The sequence below is a fragment of the Ictidomys tridecemlineatus genome, chromosome 3 (genome assembly GCF_052094955.1).
Source record: "Ictidomys tridecemlineatus isolate mIctTri1 chromosome 3, mIctTri1.hap1, whole genome shotgun sequence".
Taxonomy (NCBI): Eukaryota; Metazoa; Chordata; class Mammalia; order Rodentia; family Sciuridae; genus Ictidomys; species Ictidomys tridecemlineatus.
This window is the reverse complement of record NC_135479.1, coordinates 34,731,121-34,758,195: the sequence shown is the minus strand read 5'-3', so window position 1 is coordinate 34,758,195 and position 27,075 is coordinate 34,731,121. Positions and strand designations below refer to the sequence as shown.

Sequence of the window (27,075 nt, the reverse complement as noted above, 5' to 3'; positions counted from 1 at the left end):
CACCAGTTGATCCAACTATCCAACTCCTCAGTGTATATCCAAAGGATTTTAAATCAACATACTACAATGATACAGCCACATCAATGTTTACAGCAGCTCAATTCATAACAGCTAAGCTGTGGAGCCAACCTAGGTGCCATTCAATATATGAATGGATAAAGAAAATGTTGTATATATATATACAATGGAGTATTACTCAGCCATTAAGAAGAATAACTTTATGACATTTTCCAGTAAATGGATGGAACTGGAGACTATCATGCTAAGTGAAATAAGCCAATTCCCCCAAAGCAAAGGTTGAATGTTTCTCTGATATGTGAAAGCTAACCCACCATAAGCCTGGGGGAGGATAGAAGTTCAATAGATCAGAAAAGGGGAATGAAGGGAAGAGATCGGGGATAGGAGAAGGAGACAGTGGAATGAATATGACATAATTTTCCTATGTACATGTATGAATACACTGCAGTGAATTTCACCATAGTGTGTATCCATAAGAATGGGTTCCTAATTAGAATAAGATATATTTTATGCTTGTGTAATCATATAAAAATGTATTCTATTGTCATGTGTAACTAAAAAGAACTAGTAGGAAAAGAAACATTATATTCAAATATTAAGTTCATAGAAATCTTTTTTATTCTGATTTGTTTTATATGACAGCAGAATGCATTACAATTCATATTATACATATAGAGCACAATTTTTCATATCTCTGGTTGTACACAAAGTAGAGTCACATCATTCATGTCTTCATACATGTCCTTAAGGTAATGGTGTTCATCTCATTCCACCATCTTTCCTAACCCCATTTCCCCCCCAGCTTCCCTCCCCTTTGCTCTATTTAGAGTGCATCGAATCCTCCCATGCTCCCTGCAACCGCATTATGAATCAGCCTCCTTATATCAGAGAAAACATTTCGGCATTTGGTTTTTCGGGATTGGCTAACTTCACTTAGCATTATATTCTCCAGTTCCATCCATTTACCCACAAATGCCATGATTTTATTCTCTTTTAGTGCGGAATAGTATTCCATTGTGTGTGTGTGTGTGTGTGTGTGTGTGTGTGTATACCACATTTTCTTTATCCATTCATTAACTGATGGGCATCTAGATTGGTTCCACAGTTTAGCTATTGAAGTTCACAGAAATCTTCTTAAAAGGAAACTGAATTTTAAATAGAACATCTTATTTTATTTAGATTATGTATTTTAAGAATATAAACTGTTAAAAAGAAAGAATATATGATCTAATAGTAATTGTATAAATATTTGAGTTCATAATAAATAAATAAAACACGACTTATCATGAGTTAAATAAAGATTTTCAATTTTAAAAATTGAAAAATATTGTTCACTAAGCATTCTCTTTCCACTGACCTCTTTACTTTAAGGAGGAAAAATTACTTTTTATATTCTTAATGGTATTAGTGTTAGTATGTGTGTTTTTCATTTATGTTAATGATGAATAACAATGGAACAAAACAAATGAATTTAAAGGACCTTAAGTCCCCATGATATTTTCAGAGCTTTATAAGTCTTAATTTTGGAAAGAGCAGCTTTACTTTTTATATTAAGAAACAATGGGGGCTGGGGCTGGGGCTCAGTAGTAGAGCACTTGCCTAGCATGTGTGAGGCACTGGGTTTGATTCTCAGCATCACATATAAATAATTGAAAAAAATGAAGGTCCATCAACAACTAAAGAAAATATTTTAAAAAAAGAAAAAAAAAAGAAACAATATTTGTGACTAGAAGTGGAATTGCCATTTGACCTAACTATTCTACTCTTTGGTATTTATCCAAAAGAACTGAAATCAGCATTCTATAGTAATACATGCATTCCAATATTTAAAGCAGTGCAGTTCACACTAGCCAAGTCATGGAACCAGGCTCAGTGTTGGTCAAGAGATGAACAGAGTAAAAAAAAAAAAAAAAAGAAGCATATATACACAATTAGACTTAATGATAGAGAAAAATGAAATCATATAATTTGTGGATAAATGGTTGGAACTCAAGAAAATCTTGCTAAATGACATAAGCCAGAACAAGAAAGTCAGGGGTTGAACATTTTCCCTCAAATGCAGAAGCTAGAGAGAGAAAAAGAACAAGAATTTAAAAAAGGGATCTCATGAAAATAGAAGGGAAATTAGCAGAGGAAGGTCGGGGATGAAGGAGGAAGGGAGGAAAAGGAGAAGAACTTGGGAGTAAATTCAACCAAATTATGTTATATGCACATATCACTGTACTACTATGAATCTTGCTTTTATGGGTAATTCTAATGCACCAATGAAAAAAAAGTGCATGTAAATAAATAGAAGGAAGACTCAAAGAGTAGAGGAAGGGGAATAAGAAGGAAAGGGGAAGCACTGGCAGATGAATTGGAGCAAATTATGTGCACATATGAATAAGTCACAGTGAACCCCACTATTCTATGTAGTTATTATGCACTAATTAAAATATTTTAAAAAGAAAGAAGTTTGTAACATTTACATAAGGGCTTGGTAGAGTCATATGAGATCTAAGCCCAGTTTTAGTTAAAAGTTAAACTTGTGCTTTTGGATTCTGCACAAGGTAGACAAGGATGCTATGATATTTTCAGAGCTTTACTAAGTCCCCAGTGCATATTAGATACTCAGTGAATATATGTGCAATGAACTAAGTTGCTACTTTTCCATTCTCTGCAAATAATTCCCACCCATTGAGTCTTACAATGGCAGTACTTTGAAGTTGATGATGTGTTTCATATATATAAAAAACTAAAAATAAAGCAGAAGTTATCTCAAAGCTAATGAAACCTAAAAAGTCCCATTATCAGCTGTATGATAGTGAAATGAATCTCATGTGATGATTAGTCTTTTGTGTGTTGGTGAGTTTTTCCAGGATGGTGTTCATAGTATTTTCTCTATGTCAATACAATCTGTGATCCTTTGTGACTGGTGTGTTTCCCTGACCACAGATGAAATTAGTGTTCATTTTGTGACATCTATCCTTATTTCTTCTCATTGTGAAATAATATTACATTGTATGGAATATCACATCTAGTCATCATTTGAAAGACATTTAGTTTGTTTATAAGTTTGGACTCTGGCTTACACTTATATGAACATTAGTGTACAAGTTTTTGTATGGACATATGTTTTTAGTTCTCTTGGGTTGACTATTTGGTTACAAACTTTTTCGATTGTGTGCTTTCCCCTCTTAGCTAATGATGTTGAAAACTTTTCATGTATTTATTTGCCATTTGTATATCTTTGTCCTTTTTAAAATTTGAGTTTGTCTTTTCAACATTGAATTGTAATAGTTCTTTTTATATTCTGAAAGCAAGTCACTTATGAGATATATGATTTGCAAAAGTGTTTCCCCATTTTGTCTTTTCACTTTCTTGATTTTGTCTTTTGAAACACAAAAGTTTTAGTTTTGAAGTCTGCGCTTATTTATTCTTTTACCTCTAGTAGTTTTGTTGTTAGATATAAGAAATAATTGTCAGGTCATGAAGATTTATTTATTTTTTCTAAGAGTTTAATCATTTTAGTTTAACATTTATGTCTTTTATTCATTTCAAATTAATTTTATATTAGGTAAGGGTTCAACTTTATTTGCATGTAGATATCCAGTTGTCCAAGCATCATTTGTTGAATGGAATATCTTTTCACCAATAACTTACCTTGGTTCCTTTATCAAAAGTCACTTCATTGTAAATGTAGGTGCCTGGGTATTTTAAAAAAAATCTGAAGTTTTTATTTGGCCAACAAATAAGGTAGAGTGTCTTGGAGAGTAGCTAAACCTTCCTTTTTGAAAGGGGCTCAACCTACCTCTCCATTAGGACCAACTTTCTGGGAGGGTACCATGTAAATTTGTATCACTCTCATGTGCCTTCTTAATTACAACTTTGTTTATGGAATATTCTTCATTTCGTGTGCCCTTCTTGAATTTTCTCTTTGTTTAAATTGGGAAACCCAAATATTTTTAACACCCAGCTCTTTCTTATCTAGTTCAATGACATTGTAAGCATGTTAGAATTAGTCCTATTCTTACAGAGGTTACATCTTTCCTCCCCCTTCACTTGTTTTCAAAGTTTAGTTGGAGGCAAAGGTTAATCTTTATTGGAGTCATGCTTATAAAGTTGGGATAGTGCTGAGTGGCTGATGTTCTGCTGATCCCAGCTATAAAATATTGTTTCAGTGAGCAGAAAAACAATTTGTTTTCATTCTAATACACTATAATTCTTGAGGTCCACTGACTTTCTAAAAACATGGACTCAGAAAAAGTGGAATAAATCATAAACTGTTTTCTCTTATAATCCTTTAGTATTAATAAAAAACTACACTTAATAGCATTAAGTAATGGTTGAAGTAGTTACCAGAATTGATTGAAAGTTAGATTATGTTGACTTCTGAACAGCTAGTTATGTGATTAGATACCTCTAATGTGATGCCACCATTCATGGATATTTGGTTTTGTTTTTCCTGATGGAAAGTAAAAAGGAATTTAATTTCTCTAACTCTGCTAATTTCAGTGGAATATACACTCATTTATAATTTTTTATCAATACTATTAGTTTACTCATTGGGAGCCAAATCCATTATGTAAATACTACACAATAAATATTAGAGAATATATATTAGGTTGTGTTGTCTTTGTACTTTCAGTGTCTTTTTCCTCTGTATACCACCAGAACAGGCAGTCACTGAATATAGTAATATCACAGTTACTCACAGATCGGTTTTCCAGAAACCCAAACCATCACAAACATTCCTTTAAACCATATGCAGATAATTTTTTTGAACAAGACAAAAGGTTTTGTTTTATATGACATATAGGCTTTCTCTAAGAGTCATTTTCTTCTTTGTAAATTCATTGTCTTCTTTAACAAATAAAAATTAGAAATTGTATGACAGTTTAGGGAACCCAGCTGAAAACTGTACTCTAGTGGAAATGATAGGAAAGTGGGCTTCTTCAATGCTTGGGAGTATAGGAATAGTAGCATAGTTAGAATGATGCCATGTTTCTTGAAGGGCTTTCTGAATTTAGGGAAGCATGTAATATATACTAAAGAAGGATTTCTATTAAAAATGGCTTTAAATTAAGATCTGTAACTTAGCCAAGCCTACTATTTGGATATTTGAAAAAAAATTCTTTAAAGAGTACTGTTTTGTTAATACCTTATAAATATGCTTTGATTAGTTTCAGTGCATTTTTAAATTTGTTCAGACCTTTATTTAGTAATTGCTGTCAGATAATATTCAAGAAAGGGGAGACTCAGAGTTGAACAGAAGGGACACAAATCCTTGATTTTATGTATCCCTCTGATCAAATTACAAGAAGATAGAAAATGAATCAACAATAAATATATGTCATGCAACAATCTACTCTTATTACTGACTGGTAGTGGAAGTAGAAAGAAATTAATGCTTAATGTAGATACATAATATTTTATAGTTCCCCAACATTTAAAAAAATGTTTTTGGTTGTTGATGGACCACTATTTATTTATATTTGCTTATATGCAGTGCTGAGGATCAAACCCAGTGTCACACACATGCAAGGCAAGTGCTCTACCACTGAGCCACAACCCCAGCATCTCCCCAATATTTTTTATGAGATACCCTTTGGGGGTTCCTTGTCCTCATTGTCCCCCTACCTTAGTATCTGTCCTTTTTTTTTTTCCACCACCTGGTATCAACATTTCTCTTGGTGTATTTTGATAGTCTTATTTTTCTTTTGCCCTTAACTTCCAGAACCCATTCTTAGCTTTCTCGTTCCTTTTCTAAATTTTTTCATTGATTGATGAAGAACGTGGGAACTTTTGAGGGGTCTCTCTCTAAACTTTATTTTCTTATTCAAGAATAACAGTTATTGCAAAAGAATAATTAACGGTTTTCCTAGATTTGTTTCTCTAATGGGATAGAGTCAATCCCAAAAGGAAACTAAGTAGAGGAAAAATGCACCTCATTTAGCTTTTAAAGTAATGACTAGTATTATGGGGATTTATGAGACTTGAAAAAAATATAAGCATTTAATTTTCTGTCTTTCTAGTACCAACATATGATACATCAACATTTAAATTACTAAGAAATTTCTCAATACTGCCATTTGAAATTCTCAGGTTGTTATCCTTGCCCTGGGCCAAATATGAATCCTATTGCTCTTGGGAGTCGCTGGCTTGCTTATGCAGAAAACAAGGTAAGACATGGCCCATGTTTGAGTAATATGTAGTAGACCAAATGTTTTAAGAATTTTCTATATTATATATGCCCTGTTGGTGATTAACAATAACAAATATTTATTTTGATTGTGCAATCAATAATTGGGCTCTTTTAACAATTCATACATGTTTGAAAGTGTCATTAAACCAAAACTCAGTACAATCCTTATTTTTTAGGCTTATTTCTATTTAAAGAACTTTACCATATTAATAAAACACAGCATTGATATTCCCATAGTAGTAGTGAAAAGATAGCCATTTCTGTAAAGCTAGAAGTCAGGAGATGCCCTGTTTCCATTATAACATTGTTATATTGGAAAGTACCAACTTTGTTATATTGGAAACAGGGCATAGAACAATTTAATTGACCTTAGACATCCACGACTAGATCTAAACAAGGGTGCAGCCATTTGCTTTAGTAATTAAATCACACAGGCTCATATTTTATTGAATTTTCCAGTTATTTATCAAGTTTACTTACCAAACTTTCATAGTAAAGGAAGATATTAACTTATAGAGTAAGTTTTATTTATGTAAAATTCAAGACAAAACAACTCTAAATTTTACATAAGAAAATGTAATATCTTTTGTTATTTAGCACCCTGCATGTGAATATAGAATAAAACCTAAAAAATATTACAGACTTAAAAAGAAGATTAGTATTTTTGTTGGTTGTGTGATGAAAAATTTTCTATAGTATACATGTTATAAATTATATATTAAAATTATATATTATATATGTTATAAAATTATATATGTTATAAAATATTATTAAGTAGCTACTGATAAAATCAAGATGTAGTGAGTAAAGTAAAAGACAGAAGTCACAGAACTAGTAAATCTCTACCCTCTGGAATGACTGGGTTTTGCTTTGTCACTCAGTCTAGGCTTGAACTCCCAGGCTCAAGTGATCATGCCACTTCAAATCTCCCAAATGCTTGGCATACAGGCATGTTCTCTTAGGCTCAGCTTTAGTCATTTTTTAAACTAGCATGATTATTATTTTGGGTTCAAATGACAAAAGTGAGTCACTGAAAAAGGACAGATGTGTAGCATGTATCTCCAGATGTGATGTGTGCTGTGAAAGTATCAAACATTACCTCAGTGCTCCTCTGGCCAGAACTTCATAATCTGAATATAATCAAGAGAAAATATCAGACAAATTCAAAATAATCACTCTTTAAAATTTTTAAAATCATGATTACTTAGTGCACAAATTCAATGTACACCTTGACAAAACTAATATCCTTAATCATTTCGAGTTTCAAATAGTCCCAGAGTTGGACAGTGGGAGTGCCTTCAGGCTTCTTCCTATGAAATTATGACATATACTCCTAGTTTTTAAAAATTTGTTTACTTAACTGGCATAAGAATATGTCCAAATTCATATTGTACTTACTCTTCCTCAGCCTTGGAATCTGTTTCTGGCTCTCCTGATTCTTTTTAATGGGCAATATTACTTAGAGAATAAACTTTTTCTAGTAGATATGTTTGTTGCTACTGGGCTGTCTTTGCTTCTAGGCATTTTCCATCGATGAGTTAGCAAATATGCATGACGTGTGTGTGTGTGTGTGTGTGTGTGTGTGTGTGTGTGTGTACAAACACATGCATATTCACATATGTGATTTAGAAATCCCAAGTTCACATTGATATTTGCACTTGGTTCTTTCTGGCATTCTCCATTTTATGTTTATATGTTCCTTCTTTAGCTTGGTAGACTTGTGCTGACTTCAGCACATTTATTAATTCTATGATATAAAAAATAATTACGTATTCCTTGCCTACACCACTATAAAAGTTAAGCCAAATAAGAGAAGTTCATGGTATTTTTACTTAATTATGCCTGCTGCCTTTGCTGCCTAAAACTGAAGGTGTACAAATAACTATTTTCATTAATCTTTCTTTCATCCCTCTCTTTTTTCCTGTCTTCATTTTGGTTATGGTATTTTTTGAAATATAGGTGGGTACATTTTTCTTTTTTTATTTATGTGCTCATATATTTAAAAAAAATTTTAGTTGTAGATGGACACAATATTTTTATTTACTTATTTTTATGTGGTGCTCAGGATCGAACCCAAGACCTCACACATGCAAGGCAAGTGCTCTACCACTGAGCTACAACCCCAGCCCCTATGTGCTCATGTATTTTAATACATGTTATATATATTAATTTATATTTCCCTTTCTTTCACAAAAGTGAATGTAGTAGTATATATGCTCTTTGGCATACTAATTTTTTACCTATCAATATTTTCTAGAAATTAATCCACTTGAATGTTTGAATTCTACAGGGAATTCTCACTGATCTTTAATTTTGTTTAATCGAGATACAATTGTACTTTTCAGGCCAAAAGTTTTAGATAAAAATTTATTTGTAGAAATGCTGAGTTGTACTCAAATTGAAAAAGTAAGAATGTTGCTTATTTTTACATATTTGTCCCCAAATATTTTAATTACCAGAAGCAGGAAACAGAGAATAGCCTTTCCAAAATATTGCCTTTCTATGCTCATGCAGTAGGAGGCAGCAGAGGTATAATTTTCACAATTCTTTGAATGTGTATTTGTGGATGAATTAAGAAGTGAGAGAGATTCTTTTTATGAGTTAAAATAATCATTTAAAGATTTTTTTTATTTTACTATTTACATGTGCTAACCACTCACTTTGAAATCTATTCAGTGTAGCAAAGCTGAGATTGCCTAAGCATGATGTTGCATATCAGATATATAAAGGTGTTCCATTCTGTTATAGGAATATTTTTAGAGGAATTTAAAAAAAGTAATGTGAGTCCCCAGTTTTTCTGGGACTGTCACTTAGAGCTAGATCACTTGCCTGGCATATATGAAGCCCTGGGATCAATCCCCAGCACTGCCCCCTCCCACCCACCTGCAAATGTGAATGATGAAGCAAAATTGTGAATAAAGAATAAAATGATTACATGTTAATCATCATCAAACATCCTGGTTTTAAGCGATGCAAAGCATTTTTAGGTTTAGATATTTAGTGCATTCCAAAGGCTTTCAAAAACTTTTATTACTATGCAGTATTGTTGTAATACTCTACTATTATCAGTTTATTTTTTTAATTAAACATACAAAACTGGCTGATTTTTTTTTGTTAAATATGGCAAGTGTAGGACAAGTGAAAATTTAATTCAGGTTTATTGCTTCACATTTTAGAGATTCATACATATCAAAGTAGCGATTCACTTTGAAAATTGGCAGGTTGATTTGTTTATGTCAGGCACGGATGAGGGCATGTCTTTTTTATCCTAATGGTAAAAGCAGTAAGCTCTCTGAAGTGGACCGCTAGTGTATGTGTCATAGTTGATTTATGTACAATTTGTGCTGCTTTTCCACTGACACAATTGAAAATGCAAATATAGCAAAAATCTTTTGTTTATTTTTTATGTTTCCTTTTATAATCTTTGTGGAGAAATTAAGAGGACAAAACATGCAATTTGCTAGCATGTCAAATATTTAATGTTAGGAAGTCATGTCTAAATCCTTTGATTATGTTTTTGAGATTTATTTGTAGAAAAGCTGCCAGACTCCAAATCCTACCATTTCAGAGTTTATGAATTCTTAAAGACTATTCCTCTTGTAATTAAAACCGTAGTTGAGCATGAAACTGCCTGAGTGGCACCAGTAGATTATAAAAAGGGGAAAAGTGTCTCAGCAGGGCTTTTAGCTGTTTTGTCTGAAATACACTCATGCAAACATTCCCACCCACCATCATCATTATGCTCAGTAAATAAGCTCTACCTAATAGCCTTAAACAGCTTCATAGAACTTTTTCTCTCTTTTTCCCCCCAGTTGATTCGATGTCATCAGTCCCGTGGTGGAGCCTGTGGAGACAACATTCAGTCTTATACTGCCACAGTCATTAGTGCTGCTAAAGTGAGTACCTCAGTCTTCTCTAGGAGTAGTGATTATGTGGAGTAATTATCAGGTTTGCTTCTGAAGTGTATTGGCATTGTCCCTTCCATTTTCATTCACATGTGTGGAATAAATTGAAAGAAGTAAATCAGAATTTTTTTTCTTTTTCGTTCATGAGAATTGATGATTAAATAAATAATTTGGTATTTGATCTTGAAAGGTAAATAAATTTTTTGTTCTAATGATTCTAGGGTTTGTCCTTATCCAATTTAAAATCTTAAAATCTGTTAACTGGATTAAAGTCTGGTAACTAATTAATACCACATTTGAAAGAAGCTTTACATGTTTTAAATAGTGACTTCTGCATTCTATGTCTGCTATTTGTATCCTTCTACCTACACTGATTTCCCTGTGTATCTTTGAACATTTTTGAGGTTTTTTTAAATACATAAAAAGAATATAATTCCTTATGAAAACTTGAGGCAATCCTCTGGCACATTCAAAGGTTCTTTCATGTTAAGAGCTATCCCCTTCACGTTTGTCAAATGAGTACTTTTTTGTGTGTTAGAGGGTCAATTTTGATGATGCATGGTAAGCTTTATGCTGATTATAAGATATTCTAATAACCACTATCCTTTTGAATTGTGAAGTAGACAACAAAACAGTTCTAATAATAGGGATGATACAGTTAATCTAAATGACAGCATGTAATAGAAAGCACAACTATTCAGAAAAGAACAACAGTGTAAAATAAACCACAGGGAGGGAATCAAAGGTCACACTCTTTTATGTAAAACAAATACAAAAATACTTCAAGATTGATCACAAATGCTTACATGTTGTGTTTAGAATGTGTTCCTTGGTTTGATGAGAGAAACATTACATACTTTTTACTCAGAAGGGAAATAATGAATGAGTCCTTATACTTATAGCATTATGTATTTGTATTTCAAAAATGTTTTGAAGAATGCTCACTTTTCTTCATCCATTTGCAAAAATAATGGGGGCTATTTCAAAGAGTAACCTAAGTTGGCATAGTTAAGCAAGTTATTCCATATTATTCTGTTAGTTTGTAACACATAACGCTGAAGTCTGTGTTTTAGATTCTTCAGACATATCTGTCTCGCTCACTTGGATCAGGATAGCTTATTATATTAGCATTTTGAGTAATTTTCTGTTATAAAGGGGAGGACAACTTTTTGGATTTTGTTTGCTATTATTATGTGTTTGTGTGTTTACAAAAAAAGAAAAGTGACCTGCTTTACTCAGTGTTTTCCCTGTGGGTATACTGGATAGAGGTTATGATTAATATGATTTGAAAATAACAGTGTTGGGAACTGTGAGGTACTGTGTTAGGTCTTCTGCATTTAGACTGTAAGAATTTATATCTTAAAACAACACATTAATCTAGTCAATTTCCAATAGGTCATGGGTTGATGAGAATTCATTATTAACTTTAGCAATGTTTACTTTGAATAAAGTAATAATTTATTTTAATTGTTTTTGCCTGATGTTAGTGTTGATTCATGTTGATGGTTATAAATTTACAAAATAAAGGAAAAAATACAGCCATAAACGCTAAAGCCCTCCATTTCCTGATAATCATGTGTGTCTATGTATGTCTGTAAATGCGCATTTAATTTTTAGAAGTGTTTTCCTTACAGTTATGTATTGTACCCTAATCTGGTAGTAGCTTATAGTTATACCTAACTCAGTTGTCATTAATATTTTTGGAAATTTTTTTTCATATCCATATAATATTTGTTTACTTTTTATTCGAGTCAGAGAACATGGATATTTTAAAATTTCCTTAAAAATATTGTCAAATTATTTTGCTGAAACTCCTACACAGAGTGATCCTTCATTTTACATTCACAATTTGAATGTTTTTATGTAGAAAATATTGGATAATTGGCGTTCTCTAGGAAGATATATTACTTGTTGGTAAATTGACCTTCGGAGGAATAAAATTGTTCTAGTTTTGCATAGCACCTACAGGGAAATGACTTCTTGGCATTCTAAATATATTCTTCATTCTGTTGTTGCTACATTATGGGTGTGTTGACTTGTGAAAATCTATCATGTTGTTCAGTAATTACTGTGCTTTTCTGTTTCAGGGAATATAAAATCTATTTTTAAATTCTCACAAAGAGATCTAGAAACCTTCTCTAGAGAATTTTATCAAAGATTTAAGAATAAACAATAACAATAATATAAAGACACTTCCAGAGAATAAGTGTCTTTTGCCTATTTTTGTTTTATGATGCCAGATTACCTTGATAAAGAAAATTGATAGTAGCATTATGAAGTGTGGGGGGGAGGCACACATGAAATCTCAGCTGTCAGGAAGGCTGAGGCAGGAGAATCCCACGTTTGAGGCTAGTCTCAGCTATTCAGCAAGACCCTGTCTCGAAGTAAAAAATAAAAAGGGCTGGGATGGTGCTCAGTGGTAGAATTGCAGGAAAAAAGAAATAATATATAGGAAATTGTGTGAGTCACAATCAACTTGGAATCATTCTGTAATAAAAGGCTGGTTGATCACTCAGATGTGAGTATATTCTGCCACATTTACCAGGACAGAATTATGTGATAATCTTAATAAATGAACAAAAAATGTTGAACACATATTCCTTGATAAAATGTTTTAGAAAATAGAGATTGTTTCTGTTCTCTGGATTTCCATTTTCTCACTTTATCAAATTCACTTAGGTGCAATAAACCTCGTCATATTAATGTCTGTTCTTGATAAGTCTCATGTTTGCCTTTTGGGTCTGTTTCTGTTGCTTTCTCTGCTGGTTCTTATTCATGATGTTTGACTCCTTGTTTATCAGAATTTACTTCAAAAATTTTTGTAAAACTAATTTTGAGTTTGAGATGATAGTGAAGTTCTAGGACTTTGTCAGTTTTGGATCATTTTAATCCAGTTTTGGAAGTTGAGATTATTTTTATTATATAAACAAAGGTCACCTGAATGATTACCATGATTACTTTATCGAACACTAGAAGAGGTTCACTGTTTTGTTGTATATTTCTTAGTACCAACATAAAGCATGGAGAGACTCTCCAGGTAGACCCCCTTTGGCAGGCCTTTGATTCTAGGATAGGAGGTCTTTATCTTGAAATTACTTCACTGTTAACTCATTTTCTTCACAAGAGTAATCATCACCCTTTTTCTCCTGTCTGATGACAACTTTTTTGTGGCATCAAAAGGTTATTTACCTCTTTTATTACATAGAAGGATTATTCTGTGTTTAATTTTTTCTCTCATTTTATAATTGTGAGAATAAAATATATTAACTGCATATGCACTTGGAACTCCTTAGAGGCAGTGATCCTTTAAACATTTTCTGAATTTCCAAATAGCATGTAAAAATTAATCTTCATACTTTTAGATTTTTTACTCTTTGCTTTTTAAAACAGTTCATTTGACTTTCTTTATATATACCAATGAAGAATTTTCTATGGTAGTGATAAAGGAAAAATTTTAATATTAAAATTGTTCAATCAGATTACTTTGATATATTTATAAAATCTTGGTCCATATATTCTAGTTTCCTCATAACTGTCCTATTATGATGTTTTAAACCCTGTGTCATCAATTGATTTAATAAAAATGTCTCTGTTTTCTCTTGGTATGTGATGACTTCTTAATGACAACTAACAGTTTTGTGAGTACAGCACCATAAGCACTAATGGAGAGTGGGGAAAATGATATGGCATGGGAAAGGTTAAGGATGACTAGTGACCCTTTGTTATATTTGTTTATGACAGAACAGAATATGCTCCATGCTAATTTGAATTACAGATCATTATGGATTTTCTCACACTTGTGTGAGTTTTGTTCTGTGAGTACGCTTGTAAAAACTGATCAGGGATCTAGTGAACTTTTAAATGTGGATATCTTGCATCATGAAGAGGCTCTACATTTGGCCAAATTAGAGTTCTCTATTCCTGATTGATTGATTGATTGATTGATTTGGTGCTGGGCATGCGAGGCAAGCACTCTACCAACTGAGCTATATCCCCAGCCCTAGAGTTCTCTATTCCTAATCTGTGCATAGCCTTCACCATTCTTGAATATATTTGAGGAAATTATCACATACACATACTTTAGCTACTGAAGTCAAGTGGAAAGACAATTTACCGTGAGGTGATTTTGATTTCTAAAGATGGTATGTGAGAATTGTTAAATAACATGATATAGATTAGTTCTGGAAACTAGTGCTGATAGATGTGCATTATTCTAATGTGGAAAACACATTTATCCTAAAAACAAAGGTCTTTACTAATGCAGAAAAAATTTAACACTCCTGCTTCCCCTTCTTCCCACCCTGTTGTTAATTAGTATGATAAATAGCTAAGTAAATAGCTAATGATACTGTCATATGACAACAAGAATTACAGATTTGATGACTGTTGAAATTTGGATTTAGATTTTTGTCCTCTAAAAGATAACTACATCAGTAGTCATAATTCTTTCAAAAAAATCAAGAACTCGTGTGATATGAGCCTTGAACTATGAAATATACTACTGCTTTTCCCCTTTGTACACCCTTCTCTTGTTTTCTTACGTGAACTTTTATCGTTACCTTGTGGTTTGCTTTGGTACATTACTTTCCACTTTTTATGTGCTCCAGTTCTTTTAGTTTTATTCCTATTCATTGGTATAAGAGCATGAAGTAATAGGCTCAGGGGCAAATGCAGAGGATATACAACCAAAGACTTTAAAACTGAAAGGCATTCCTTTGATAAAGGGATAGCTACCTCTAAGTGGGAGCATCTCCATTAGCATTAATGGAATGAGTACATCAGCTGAGGCATCTCAGAGGTTAATCAGGCTTCCTGGCCAGCTCTTGACATCAATACACTGTGGCGCCTGATTCTCTAGGTCCTTCAGAGGCTTACTCTGACAACACTCTAACAGACTTTGTGTAAGTCATTTCTTGTGAATTATTGAAGGAAACGTTTGGTTGCTAATTGAGGAACACTAATGTGTTTCATAATCACTGCAGTTTGAGTTTTTAGCACTAAACAAAACAGTTACAATTGATTTGTGGTTTATTTATTGTTTTCATTCTGCTGTATGTTATATCTTTTTGCTTGAATTCAGCAGATGGCTTTGCTGCTCATTTTATTTAAGTATTTATTAGGAACACATTGTTATGGTTCTTAGTTTTTCCTCTGCCTCTTTCCCCACAAGACATTTGTGTTTTATATTCATGAGCTGTGAGATCACAAGCAGTTATAAGTGGGAATAGAGTGCAAGGCAGTATAGGATAGGGTAATGGCTAAAACCACCCTCTGTTGACAAGTAGTCCTTGTTTTGAATTCTGGCTCTGTCATTGGTTAGCTGTTTAAGCTGCCATTTTACTTAAATGTCCTAGGGCAATTTTCTCTTCTATAAAATAAAGAAGTCTATCGAGGTAGTTTATGTTAAGAGCCAGTGGCAATCCCTAGTACATAGTGAAGGTGCTATGGAATGGAGCTGCAGTCAAGTGAGGCATATACTACTTGCATTTTATTGGAAAATTTCTTTGGGAAATTCTTTTCCTTTTTAAATTCTCATATAATTGTTGCTTAATCACATTTACACCTTCATAAACAAACTTCTTTGGGTACCATTTATGAATTATAATTTAAAAAATTGTGTGTATAATAATTTACAATTAAAATTTTAGCTATAGTTTATGCCTGAATATAGGTGACGATGTTTTTCCCATAGTTATTTTAGAAGAGTTATCTCACTAAAGAATAGTTTAAAGTGTATTAATAAATTTCCTCACTACATAAGAATTGTGAAAATGTGCATATATTGTTTAGCATGAAGTTTTTGATTTCTCCTTATCTGCCTATCCTGGTTCTGATTTTCAAGTATTTGTTATTTACCCTGTTTGTTTGTTTTGGCTTTCTTCCTTTCACATGGAAAAATAATCCTCTTTAAAACTATTTTTATTAATACATCTTATAATCAGAAGATATTTACATACTAGATAAAATAGATATACGTTGGCTTTAACTATTTGCTCTGATTGAAGTGGAATTAAAATGCAGTTATGAAACATTAATTTATCTTTAATTGAAATAGTTGATTAGAAATACTATGTTGAATTATTTTCTGTTACCAGATAGAAAAGAACCTTCTTATATAATTTAAAATGATATTTCATTCATCTAGTAATGATGTGGAGACTATTTTCCACATCACAACTCTTGGCATATAGTATATATATAACAGCACATTATAGGTTTATTTGAGAAGCATAGTCTCTTTTCACATAATTATTCTACCAGTAACTCAGTCTTTTTCATGGTAGAAAATAGATGTAAAATTAGATATGTAATATTTCCAGAAAAAAGAATATTACAATTTTTACTTCTTTTATGTCATGTATTTTAAGATGCATACAGTAAAAGGGATGAATAAAAGAAATATTTCTATAAAATACAATTTATATGAAACAGATCTTCAATTATGATCATACTCATTTACTTATGGCCTTATTCCCACTGTGCTGACTTTATTAGATGCCATTCCTTTCAAGTAATACTGATTTTTTTTTATTATTGGTCGTTCAAAACATTACATAGTTCTTAATACATCATATTTCACAGTTTGATTCAAGCGGGTTATGAATTCCCAACTTTACCCCGTATACAGATTGCTGTATCACATCAGTTACCCTTCCATTGATTGACATATTGCCTTTCTAGTGTCTGATGTATTCTGCTGTCTGTCCTATTCTCTACTATCCCCCCTGATTTTCTAATGAATATTCAACATGGTGAAAGTCAGATGAAACATCTATGACAGTTTGCTGGTGCAAAACAGATTGTAATAGAATCAATAATTCAATATAAAATAGGATAATTAGTAAAGTTCATATTTCTATTTAGACTCTGTATGTTGATGTGTGGTTACATATTTGCTTTTCATTGTGTAGACATTGAAAAGTGGCCTGACGATGGTTGGGAAAGTGGTGACTCAGCTGACAGGCACACTGCCCTCAGGTGTGACAGAAGATGATATTACCATCCACAGTAACTCACGACGGAGTCCTTTGGTCCCAGGCATCATCACAGTCATTGACACTGAAACAGTTGGTGAGGGTCAGGTAAGAACTGTGGGTGTATGATATTTGTGCTACCTGCAGAGATAAGGGCTAAGATAAAAACAGTCAAAGGATATTTTGCCTAGTAGATTAATAATTTGGAATTTTAGAAATTAAAATTACTTAGATCAGATGATTTTTTTTCCAAGAAATGATAATTAGGTAATGTATTAAATCCGTTCAAACATTATTAATGCATCAAACCTAACTATGAAGTTTAGGTTCCAGGAAATTCTCTTGACCCCTGTATCAGGACATTTGTTTGATAAAATAGTAATTTTGTATTTCATTACACTATTCTGTTCATAATACTTTTTTTTTTTTTTTACAATCCCATGTCACCCAAATCCTAAGATTACACATAAAACAGTTAAGGTTTTCACATAAAACAGTTAGTTCCTACTAACTATGTATCTGGGGGAATTTTAAAAAAATTAAATAATGATGGTTACAAGTTACATAGTGAATAATATCAACATTTATAACATATTTCATTATAAATATAAAAAACAATACATGACATTTTATAATAGTGCTTGTTGTCAAATACTGTTATCTTCGGGTAAAACAGTTATTTTTAAAATGTAGGTTTAGAAACATTTAGAAAGGGTGATTGTAAACATGGAAACTAATTTATGCTTGCATCTTTATCTTGTTGGTAAGATGTTTCTGGCAAAATGTGTGTATTCCTCTCCCTTATCCTCCACTATGTATTCATGAGCTGTTTTCTTTTGTATCATAGCCTTCACTTTGCAAATACATTTCTAAAAGGAAGTTAATTTTTTGTTCTAGTAGTTTGTGATCATTGCTATAACACATAATCTAAAACCAATTTCTGGAATAAGAGTAGAACTGCATTTGTGAAATAAATTTGTTTTGCTTTCATGTAAAATATATATTATGTATACAGAAAAAAATGCTTAGAAACTGTGAGTCTTTAAAGTATTATCATTTAATATTCCATGGTCCTTTCAGAAAATCTATTTGCACTATATATGCAGGTATTCATGTTCTAGTTTCTGTTATAAGATTGCTTTCTAGTTCAAGAAAAAGTTAACTTTGCTGCAATTCAAATAAAAAATTTCTTGGAAATTTGGGATTATTAAATTTAGATGTTTATTTTTTTTAAAAAATCTGAACAATAGTAATTTTTTACCCCTTACACTTAACTTTATGGTTAACAAAATGTCATAGGCTTCTTTTTCTCTTTCTTTTTCTTTTTTTAATGAAGTGCTAGGAAACTTTACAGTTGACTATAATGACTTCCTCTGTGTGTGTGTGTGTGTGTGTGTGTTTTATCTGGTGTGGATAGACACAGATGTTTTCTTTTTAAATTGGAATTAGACATATAAACCTTTAATGTTTTGAGCATTAATGCAAAAAATTTTCCTTTCATTTTCTGATTCTTAATACCAATGCCACTCACATATGTAATAACAACTATTCAACATTTTCTATGATTCTAAGTCTGTTGAAGAGTGTTAAGTCTATAGTCATTTGAAAGTAATTTCTTTTTCTTCTAGTTATTCATTACCTTTTTGTGGGTGGGGATGTGGTTAGTGGTAGAAAGCTCACCTAACTTGTACAGAAGCCCTGGGTTTGATCCATAGTACTACCTTAAAAAAAAAAAAAAAAGAAAGAAAGAAAAAACCCAATAATGGTAACAACAAAAACAAAATAAAGACTAGCAAACAAAATGTCCACCCCAAATAAAAACAACAAAAAAAGAGTTCTCAGCTGAGTGTATTGGCCCAGGCCTCTAATTTCAGCTTCTTGGGAGGCTGAGGAAGGAGGATCACTTGAGCCCCCAAATTTAGGGCCAACATAGGAAACATAACTAGACCTTCTCTCTTTAAAAAACAAAACCCCCAAGCAAATAAACAAACAAAACCTTTGTGCCTTGTCCTTTTCTGAATAAATTTTGGAGAGGTTAAAAACGAAGTGTGTTTATTTATTTATATACAAATTCTTGGTTACAGTTTGTGTAAATGGATTATAGCTTGTGAAGATACAAAAGTTTTCTGTAATGAATGACAAGATAATGCTTGAAACAAATGTTATTTTTTAAGAAGAATCATAGAAGTGTTAAGTTTTAAGAGTTAAAAATCTCAAATGTTCAAAATGATAAATTTCATCTTTTCTATTTTTGTTTGTGAGCTATATTATGACATTTCGAAATTTCAGCTTACTTTAAAAATTACAAGGGAAAAGGAATGGATTTTCTAAATTATATTTTTTCAAACAGCAAATTCCTACAGTAAAATACCGTTTCCACTCTTTCATTAATGTGCATCTGTTTTTTGTCAATAAGATATCTTCGTCTGTTTTTAGGTTGTACTTTATTGTATTAAAAAGACTGCAGTAGTCCGTGTCATGGACTTATCGCTTTTACTCCTTCCCATTGATATTTCACCATAGCTGTGATGTTTTTCCTTTCCATATATATTCAGAAGCTAAACTGAACAGTACATTGACTTTTGTTGTTTAAATCTATTGAGCCTTTCATAAAGATATTTTTGTGTTCACTGTGGTAATGTATATAGTCTGATTCACTGTCTTTGTATCGATTAATTTGATTTTATGGTGATGGGATTATTGTGTGGTAACTGCATTAAGGAGGAATGGATTTGATTGACTTTGTGTCCATTTTTATCTATGTTACTTTCATGTTTTATTTAAAAGCATTTCTTGACTAAGATAAGTTAAGTGGTATGATTTGTCTTTTACACATTTATACAATTGAAGTTAGCAATGTGGTAAAATCTGTAATTGAAATAAAATGCTTCAGAATGATGACATAAACCTATTTCTTGCCCTGAAAACAAGTGTCATTTATAATAATTTAATGGTTTGGAAGATATATTTTGTTCTTATGGGGAAGTGAAGACTTATCCACTTTTTATCAATTAAAGTGCTTTACTTTGTCTAATATAGTCCAGTTAATGTTAGAGGTTCATTGGGCTTAGGTAAATGGTGAGTAAAGATACTGAGATATCTCTGGTATTAATGATTTGATTAATGGGTTGATGTTTTAGGCAAGGTGATGATTTAATGGAGAGGATCCTTCTAGAAGTGTATGGTTATTTATATTTACAAATTCTGTAAAAATAAGACTCAAAGAACCTTATTTTAGTTAGAGGTTTTGCCATGGATCATATCTAACGTGTCTTTTGACTGATGGCTTCTGTCTTCAGTATTGCCATCAAATGCGTGCTCAATGCTAATTATAGCTGGGCATAGTGGCATATGCCTGTTATCCCAGTGGCCGGGGAGGTGAGGCAGGAGGATCAGATTGCAGGTGCAAAGCCAGCTCAGTAACTTAGTGAGACCCTGTCTCCAAAAAAAAAAAAAAAAAAAGGCTGGGGATGTAGTTCAGAGGTTAAGCTTCTCTGGGTTTAATCCCTGATACCAAAACACAAACAAACAAACAAACAAAAACTAATTTTCTTAGAAACATATACACACACACACACACACACACACAGTGTAGGGTTATAAAAATGATAGGAATGGGATTGTTTTTATTTTGAAATAAATATAGAAATGGAAAAAAATGTAGAAATGACATGAAATCTATATACACAATTTCATTTGATATGAGGATTGTAAGTTAAAACTGATACAATTTTTGATAAGCTTAAATATTTATTCATTTATGTATTTATTTATTTTTATGCATGCTGAGGATCAAACCCAGTGCCTCACACATGCTAGGCAAGCACTCTGCCACTGAGCTACAGCCCTAGCCCGGATACCATTTTTCACTTATCAGTGTCTGAGAAACTCAAAAGCTTGCAAAATATTTTATTTTTATTTGTTAGTTTTGAAATAATCATAGAGACAGTAAGTTGCAGATCTGTCCACATGCTTTTCACCCCACTTCCTCCCACTTTATCTGAATGGTGACATCATCATGTCTTACATCATCATCTCTTATAATATCTTACTTCTCTATAGTGCAGTATCAAAATTGGAAATTGGCAATGGCACATTACTATTAACTAGGTTATAGAGCATTTATTTAGCTTGTTCATTTGTACATAGATGTGGGTGTTTATAATTGTATTTTTGTTTTTGTTGTGCTAGGGATTTAACTAGCATCTCTTATATGCCAGGCAAGTCCTGTACACAGTTATATTCCCAGCCCAGTTCTATAAATGTTTATCCCTTGAAAAGTTTCATGTAACCACCAGGATAATTAAGATATGACTCTGTTCCATCCATAGTTACCTCTTTGTATTTAAGCCATCCTTCATTCCACCATATCCCTTTCTCCATGAAAACACCATAAGTGTGTTCTCCAACTCTAAAAGTTTTGTGATTTTTTTTAAAGGAATGTTCTATAAATGAAATGTCATATAGCATATGACATTTTATTTCTCATGTCATTATTGACATTCTTCAGGGATATTTTTATCTGGCATAGAATTAACAGCTTTCCTACTAGAGAGGGTTTTACTTGAATTGTTTAGAAAGTGAAAACATAAGCATGCCAGTGTTCTCTGTCAAATAGTAAAGTTGATAAGGAATGAGCAGGCACAGTATACCTTCCTGGTAGGCTGAAATTACAGTTCATCTTGTGGCCAGTTGAAGAATAGAGAGGAAGCTATTGATGAAATATGAACAGAATCTCAGAGGCATTTGGGCCAGCACTATATAAGCTGGCATGTTGCTATAGTTTGGATATGAGGTATCCCCCAATAGCTCACTTGTGAGACACTGCAACAAGGTTTGGAGGACGAATGATTGGGTTATAGCCTTAACCCAATCAGTGAATAATTCCCTGATAGGATTATCTGAGTGGTGACTGGAGGAAGGTGGGTTGTGGCTGGAGGAGGTGGGAATTGGAGCATGGCTATGAGTATATATTTGTATCTGACAGTGGAGACTTCTCCCTCTGCCTTCTGATAATGATGTGAGCTGCTTCCTTCTGCCACACTTTTTCCCCATGATGTTCAGCCTCACCTTGAGCCTCTAGGAGTGGAGCTGGCCTTTTATGGACTAAGATCTTTGAAACCGTGAGCCCTCAAATAAACTTTTCCTCCTCTATAATTGCTCTAGTCGGGTCTTTTAGTCACAGCAGTGGAAAAGCTGACTAAAACACATGTGTATTTGGAATCTCAGAAAGAGATTAGAAAGGGGCAGAAAAAATATTTGAAGAAAGAGTATAGATACACATGTTTTTCTTCATTTAATTTCTTTAATATTTGGAGGAGTCCTTAAGGAACTAATCGTAAAATTATTTCAGTTGTTAGGACAATAGGTGAAAGTGCAAATGAATAGGGAGTAAATGCAGTTACATTGTAGCAGGCAGGTATATTTTGCTAGAATTCACTCAGTGTCAACAGGAAGCAGATGATAGGTTAAGATGCATGTTCTAAACCACTCAACTACCACTAAGAAGTTACTTAAAAAATTAGCAGAGGAATTAAAATATAATACAAAATATTTTTTAAAAAATCAGAGGAACAGTGTCAATTGTAAATGGAGTCAAGTTGCAAAGCAGTGTCTGACCAGACCAATGTTAGATTTAAAGACAATTTTGTTAGAAAATAAAAGGATGACAAAAGTATATTATGTAAATGATAATAATAAATAGAATTGGAATGGGTATTTAATATCCACCAAAAGACTTCCAGTGAAAAATATAAAAAGGGACTTTTCATAATGATAGATGGTCACTATAATACATTTAGTAAAACATTTATGAATATATTGACACCTAAATTAGAACCCCAACAAACATTAATCAAAATCTGACAGATTTGAAAGAAGAAATCACAGTTCAAAATCACAATACTTGACTCTAAATAATTGATAGATGAACCACACATAAAAGTAATAATGACTCAGAAGATTTGATTAACACTGTTAACCAACTTGACCTAATTACTGTACCCCAAGCCTGTTCTTTTCCAGAATACCTAGAACATTATATGATATGACATATGACATATTTTCCTGGCCATAAAATAAATGTGCATTTCTTTAAAAGGATAAAATTATGCAAAATAGGTTTTCTAAGCACAATGGAAATCAATAACATAATTAAATTAAGCAACTCTCCAAGTATTTGGTAAAGAAATGACACATTTGTAAAAAACTGATAGGCCAAAATAAGAAGCGTGATGACATTAGAAAGTATTTTGAATTGAATAAAAGTAGAACATACTGAAAATTATAGATGACAGGTATGATATCTCCTGGAGCAAAATTTATAGCTTTAAATACTTATATTAGGAGAGAAAAATTGTCTAAAACTAATTATTTTTGCTTTCCTCTTAAGAAATTACACAAAGAAGGGCAGATTATAGCCAGTGTGAAAAAAATGAGGCAGCTATCAAAATTTTTATGGAAATCAATCAATGAATAGTAAAATACTGGAGAAAATCTGCAATTGTTTTTATTTTGTTTCATTCTTGGTTTTTCCTATAGTACTTAGCATGGAACCCAGGGGTACTCTACCACTATGCTATACCCCCAGCCTTTTGTTTGTTTTTTAGTTTTTAGTTTTGAGACAAGAATTTCACTAAGTTGCCCCAGCTGGCCTCAAACTTTTTTAAAAAATTATTTATTTTTTAGTTATAGGTGGACACAATATCTTTATTTAACTTTATGTGTTGCTGAGGATCAAACCCAGTACTTCACATATGCTAGCCGAGCACTCTACCTCTGAGCCACCACCCCAGCCTCTGGCCTCAAACTTAATTCTCCTTTGTCAGCTTCCCTGGTTAGCTGGTGTTTTAGGCATTTGCCATAGCTATAGTTGGTTCTTTGAAAAATAACATCATTGATACATTTGTAGCTAGACTGGATTTGAGGTTCTAGCCAGAGCAGTAAGATAAGTAATTTTTAAGGATAAAAATTAGAATCATGACATTTCAGACATTTTTATGTGATAGCTTGTTTTGATGGTTTAATACTATATAAATATAATATATAATACTATACGAATTATAAAGTTAAAATGAGTGGCTTTTATCATATGTAAATTGTATTAATGTAAAGCTTTCACAAACAAAAGTACTATCCCAATACTTACAGGTTTTTTTGTCCAAATTTGCAAGTAAAGTAACTGATCTGGTCATTTACTGTGTCTTTCAGGGCTTGAATAGTATTTGGTTTATGCTTCCAGCATCTAGCAGGTTATATGACATGTAATGCTTGACTCCACTAGCAATTTTGAAAGAAAAAAATGAATTTTGCCTTGGTAGGACTATTTTTTAGTTTGCTGAGAATTGTATTTTCTATGTCTAAATATTGTGATCCAATATATTTTTAATATTTATTTTTTGGATTTAATATTTAATTTTTATTTTTTATTTTTATGTGGTGCTGAGGGTCGAACCCAGTGCCCCATGCATGCCAGGCAAGCAGTCTGCCACTGAGCCACAACTCCAGCCCTGTGATCCAATATTTTGACAAGTTTTTTCCTTGCACATTTGATAGGCAAAAACATTTCTTTTAAAATTGTTGTTCAGTGGGAATGGTGGTGCATGTCTCTAATCCCAGTGACTTGGGGGGCTGAGGCAGGAGTGTCACAAGTTTGAGGCCAGCTTGAACAAGTTAGCGAGGCCCTAAGCAACTTAATGAGACCCTGACTCAAAATAAAAAATAAAAAGAACTGGGGATGACGGGCATAGGGGTGCACACCTGTAATCCCAGCAGCTCAGGAGGTTGAGGCAGTAGGATTATGAGTTTAAAGCCACCTTTAGCAATTTAGTGAGACCATAAGTAACTCAGTGAGCCCCTGTCTCTAAATAAAATACAAAACAGGGCTGGGGATGTGGCTCAGTGGTTGACTGCCCCTGAGTTCAATGCCCAGTACCAAAAAAAATAAAAAAAGGACTGGGGATGTAGCTCAGTGGTAAAGAGCCCCTGGGTTCAATACCCAGTCCAAAAAAATGAAAAATAAAATTATTGTTCAGTGCACTAGTGGTGGGACATACTTTATAGATTGTAAATTATATTTCAATGTATCTATAAAATTAAGGGAAAATAATAAATCACATTGGGAATATAAAGCTACCTCTTCTATTGTTTTTGTGCTTTTTTATGTGTTATCTTAGTAGTATAATATTTTCAAAGAACTCCTTGTCCATCTATAAGTAAGTAATAAAGTTGACATTTTTGTACTTTAAAATAAAAAATTTTATTTGGTAATTATTTGTTTATTTGAATTTTACTTAAGCTATATATTTTTTCTGATCTCGTATTCTATTCTAATTTTTAATTCTAATGGAAAAATTTTTTCCAGCAGTCTATAAAGATAAAAAGTATATTTTATGTCCTTGAGTAAAGCTATATTTGATTATATTTTGTTAAAGACTTGAAATTACTTGATTTTGGCTTTTTGCCCCTTCATTTGTAATTGAAGAAATACTTGCCTGTGTCCTTTACACTCAGATCAACTGTTTTTAGAATATATATGCCTATCTTCTAGGGGTATGTTTTATCTTCTAATTTCTTAAGTGGAATTCTCATATTGATAAGAATAGTTTTCTAAAATAGTGGAAGTAAGTTATTTGGTTAGGGATATTGAGATGTAGCTATTTATAGTCTTCAAGCTCAGTTATTGTTTAGAAAATATTAACCTCCTTTTGCCTTTCTTTCTTTTCTGAAGGTGCTAGTGAGTGAAGATTCTGACAGTGATGGCATTGTGGCCCACTTCCCTGCCCACGAGAAGCCAGTGTGCTGTATGGCTTTTAATACAAGTGGTAAGTTTTTATTTTGCCATTTATTTCATGAGTTTTCCAGCCAAGTATTTTGGAAATGGAAAATACAAAATATGGAATATGACTTTTCTCCATGTTGTCAGTGTATATCAGAAATGTTAGTTGGGGGCTGGGGATGTGGCTCAAGTGGTAGCACGCTCGCCTGGCATGCGTGCGGCCCGGGTTCGATCCTCAGCACCACATACAAACAAAAATGTTGTGTCCACCGAGAACTAAAATAAACATTAAAAAAAAAATTCTCTCTCTCTCTCTCTCTCTAAAAAAAAAAAAAAAAAGAAAAGAAATGTTAGTTGTCCTCAATATATTGAATGAATGAATTTCTTTACAACTTATAACCAGTCAAAGAATAATAGTTTCACTCCCAGTAAAGTGGTGATTAAATTGCAGTGGTAGATAAACAGTGTTATTGAGTTGCATTGATTTTTTTTCCACATATTTTTATGGTCCATTATTTAGTTGTACATAATGATTAGATTTTTTGTTACATATTCATACTTGGGCACAATATAACAATATAGTTGGCCAATATCGTACCCCAAAACTTTCCTCTCCCTTCCCTTCTTCTACCGAAGGTTCCCTTTCCTTTACTGATTTCCCTTTGATTTTCATGAGATCTGCCCCATATTTCTTTTCCTTTTTCCCACATATGAGAGAAAACATAGGAGCCTTGATCTTCCGAGTTGCCTTATTTTGCTTGACATAATGGTCTCAAGTTCCATGCATTTTCCTGCAAATGACATGATTTCCTTTTTCTTTATGACTGATTAAAAGTCCATTGTGTATATATACTACATTTTCTTTATCCATTCATTTGTTGATGGCACCTAGGCTGGTTCCGTAGTTTGGCTATTGTGAATTGTGCTGCTATAAACATGGGTATACGTGTATTACTTTAGTACGATGATTTTAGTTCCTTTTTTTTTCTTTTTTCTTTTGATACTGGGACTTAAAATCAGAGGGACTTTACCACTGAGCTACATCTGCAGTCTCTTTTTTAATTTTTGTTTTGAATTATGGTCTTGATAAATTGCTTAGCGCCTTGCTACATTGCTGAGATTGGTTTTGAATTTGTAAGCCTCTTGGTTCAGACTCCCAGGTTGCTGGCCACCACACCCAGCTAAAGTCTTTAGGATAAATACTGAGGAATGGTATAG

At 32.6% G+C, this 27,075-nt stretch overlaps 1 protein-coding gene across 9 annotated transcripts in view; it reads left to right on the top strand.

Moving 5' to 3' along the window:
- Bcas3 (BCAS3 microtubule associated cell migration factor) overlaps positions 1–27,075 on the top strand; it is a 573,169-nt gene that overhangs the window by 152,730 nt on the left and 393,364 nt on the right. For all 9 annotated transcript variants that reach the window (XM_005321544.5, XM_078042365.1, XM_040269079.2 and 6 more), the window contains 4 exons: positions 6,103–6,179; positions 10,015–10,098; positions 17,019–17,189; positions 25,810–25,903. In XM_005321544.5, the coding sequence (XP_005321601.2) occupies positions 6,103–6,179; positions 10,015–10,098; positions 17,019–17,189; positions 25,810–25,903 (426 nt within the window). The remainder of the gene's footprint in view (positions 1–6,102; positions 6,180–10,014; positions 10,099–17,018; positions 17,190–25,809; positions 25,904–27,075) is intronic.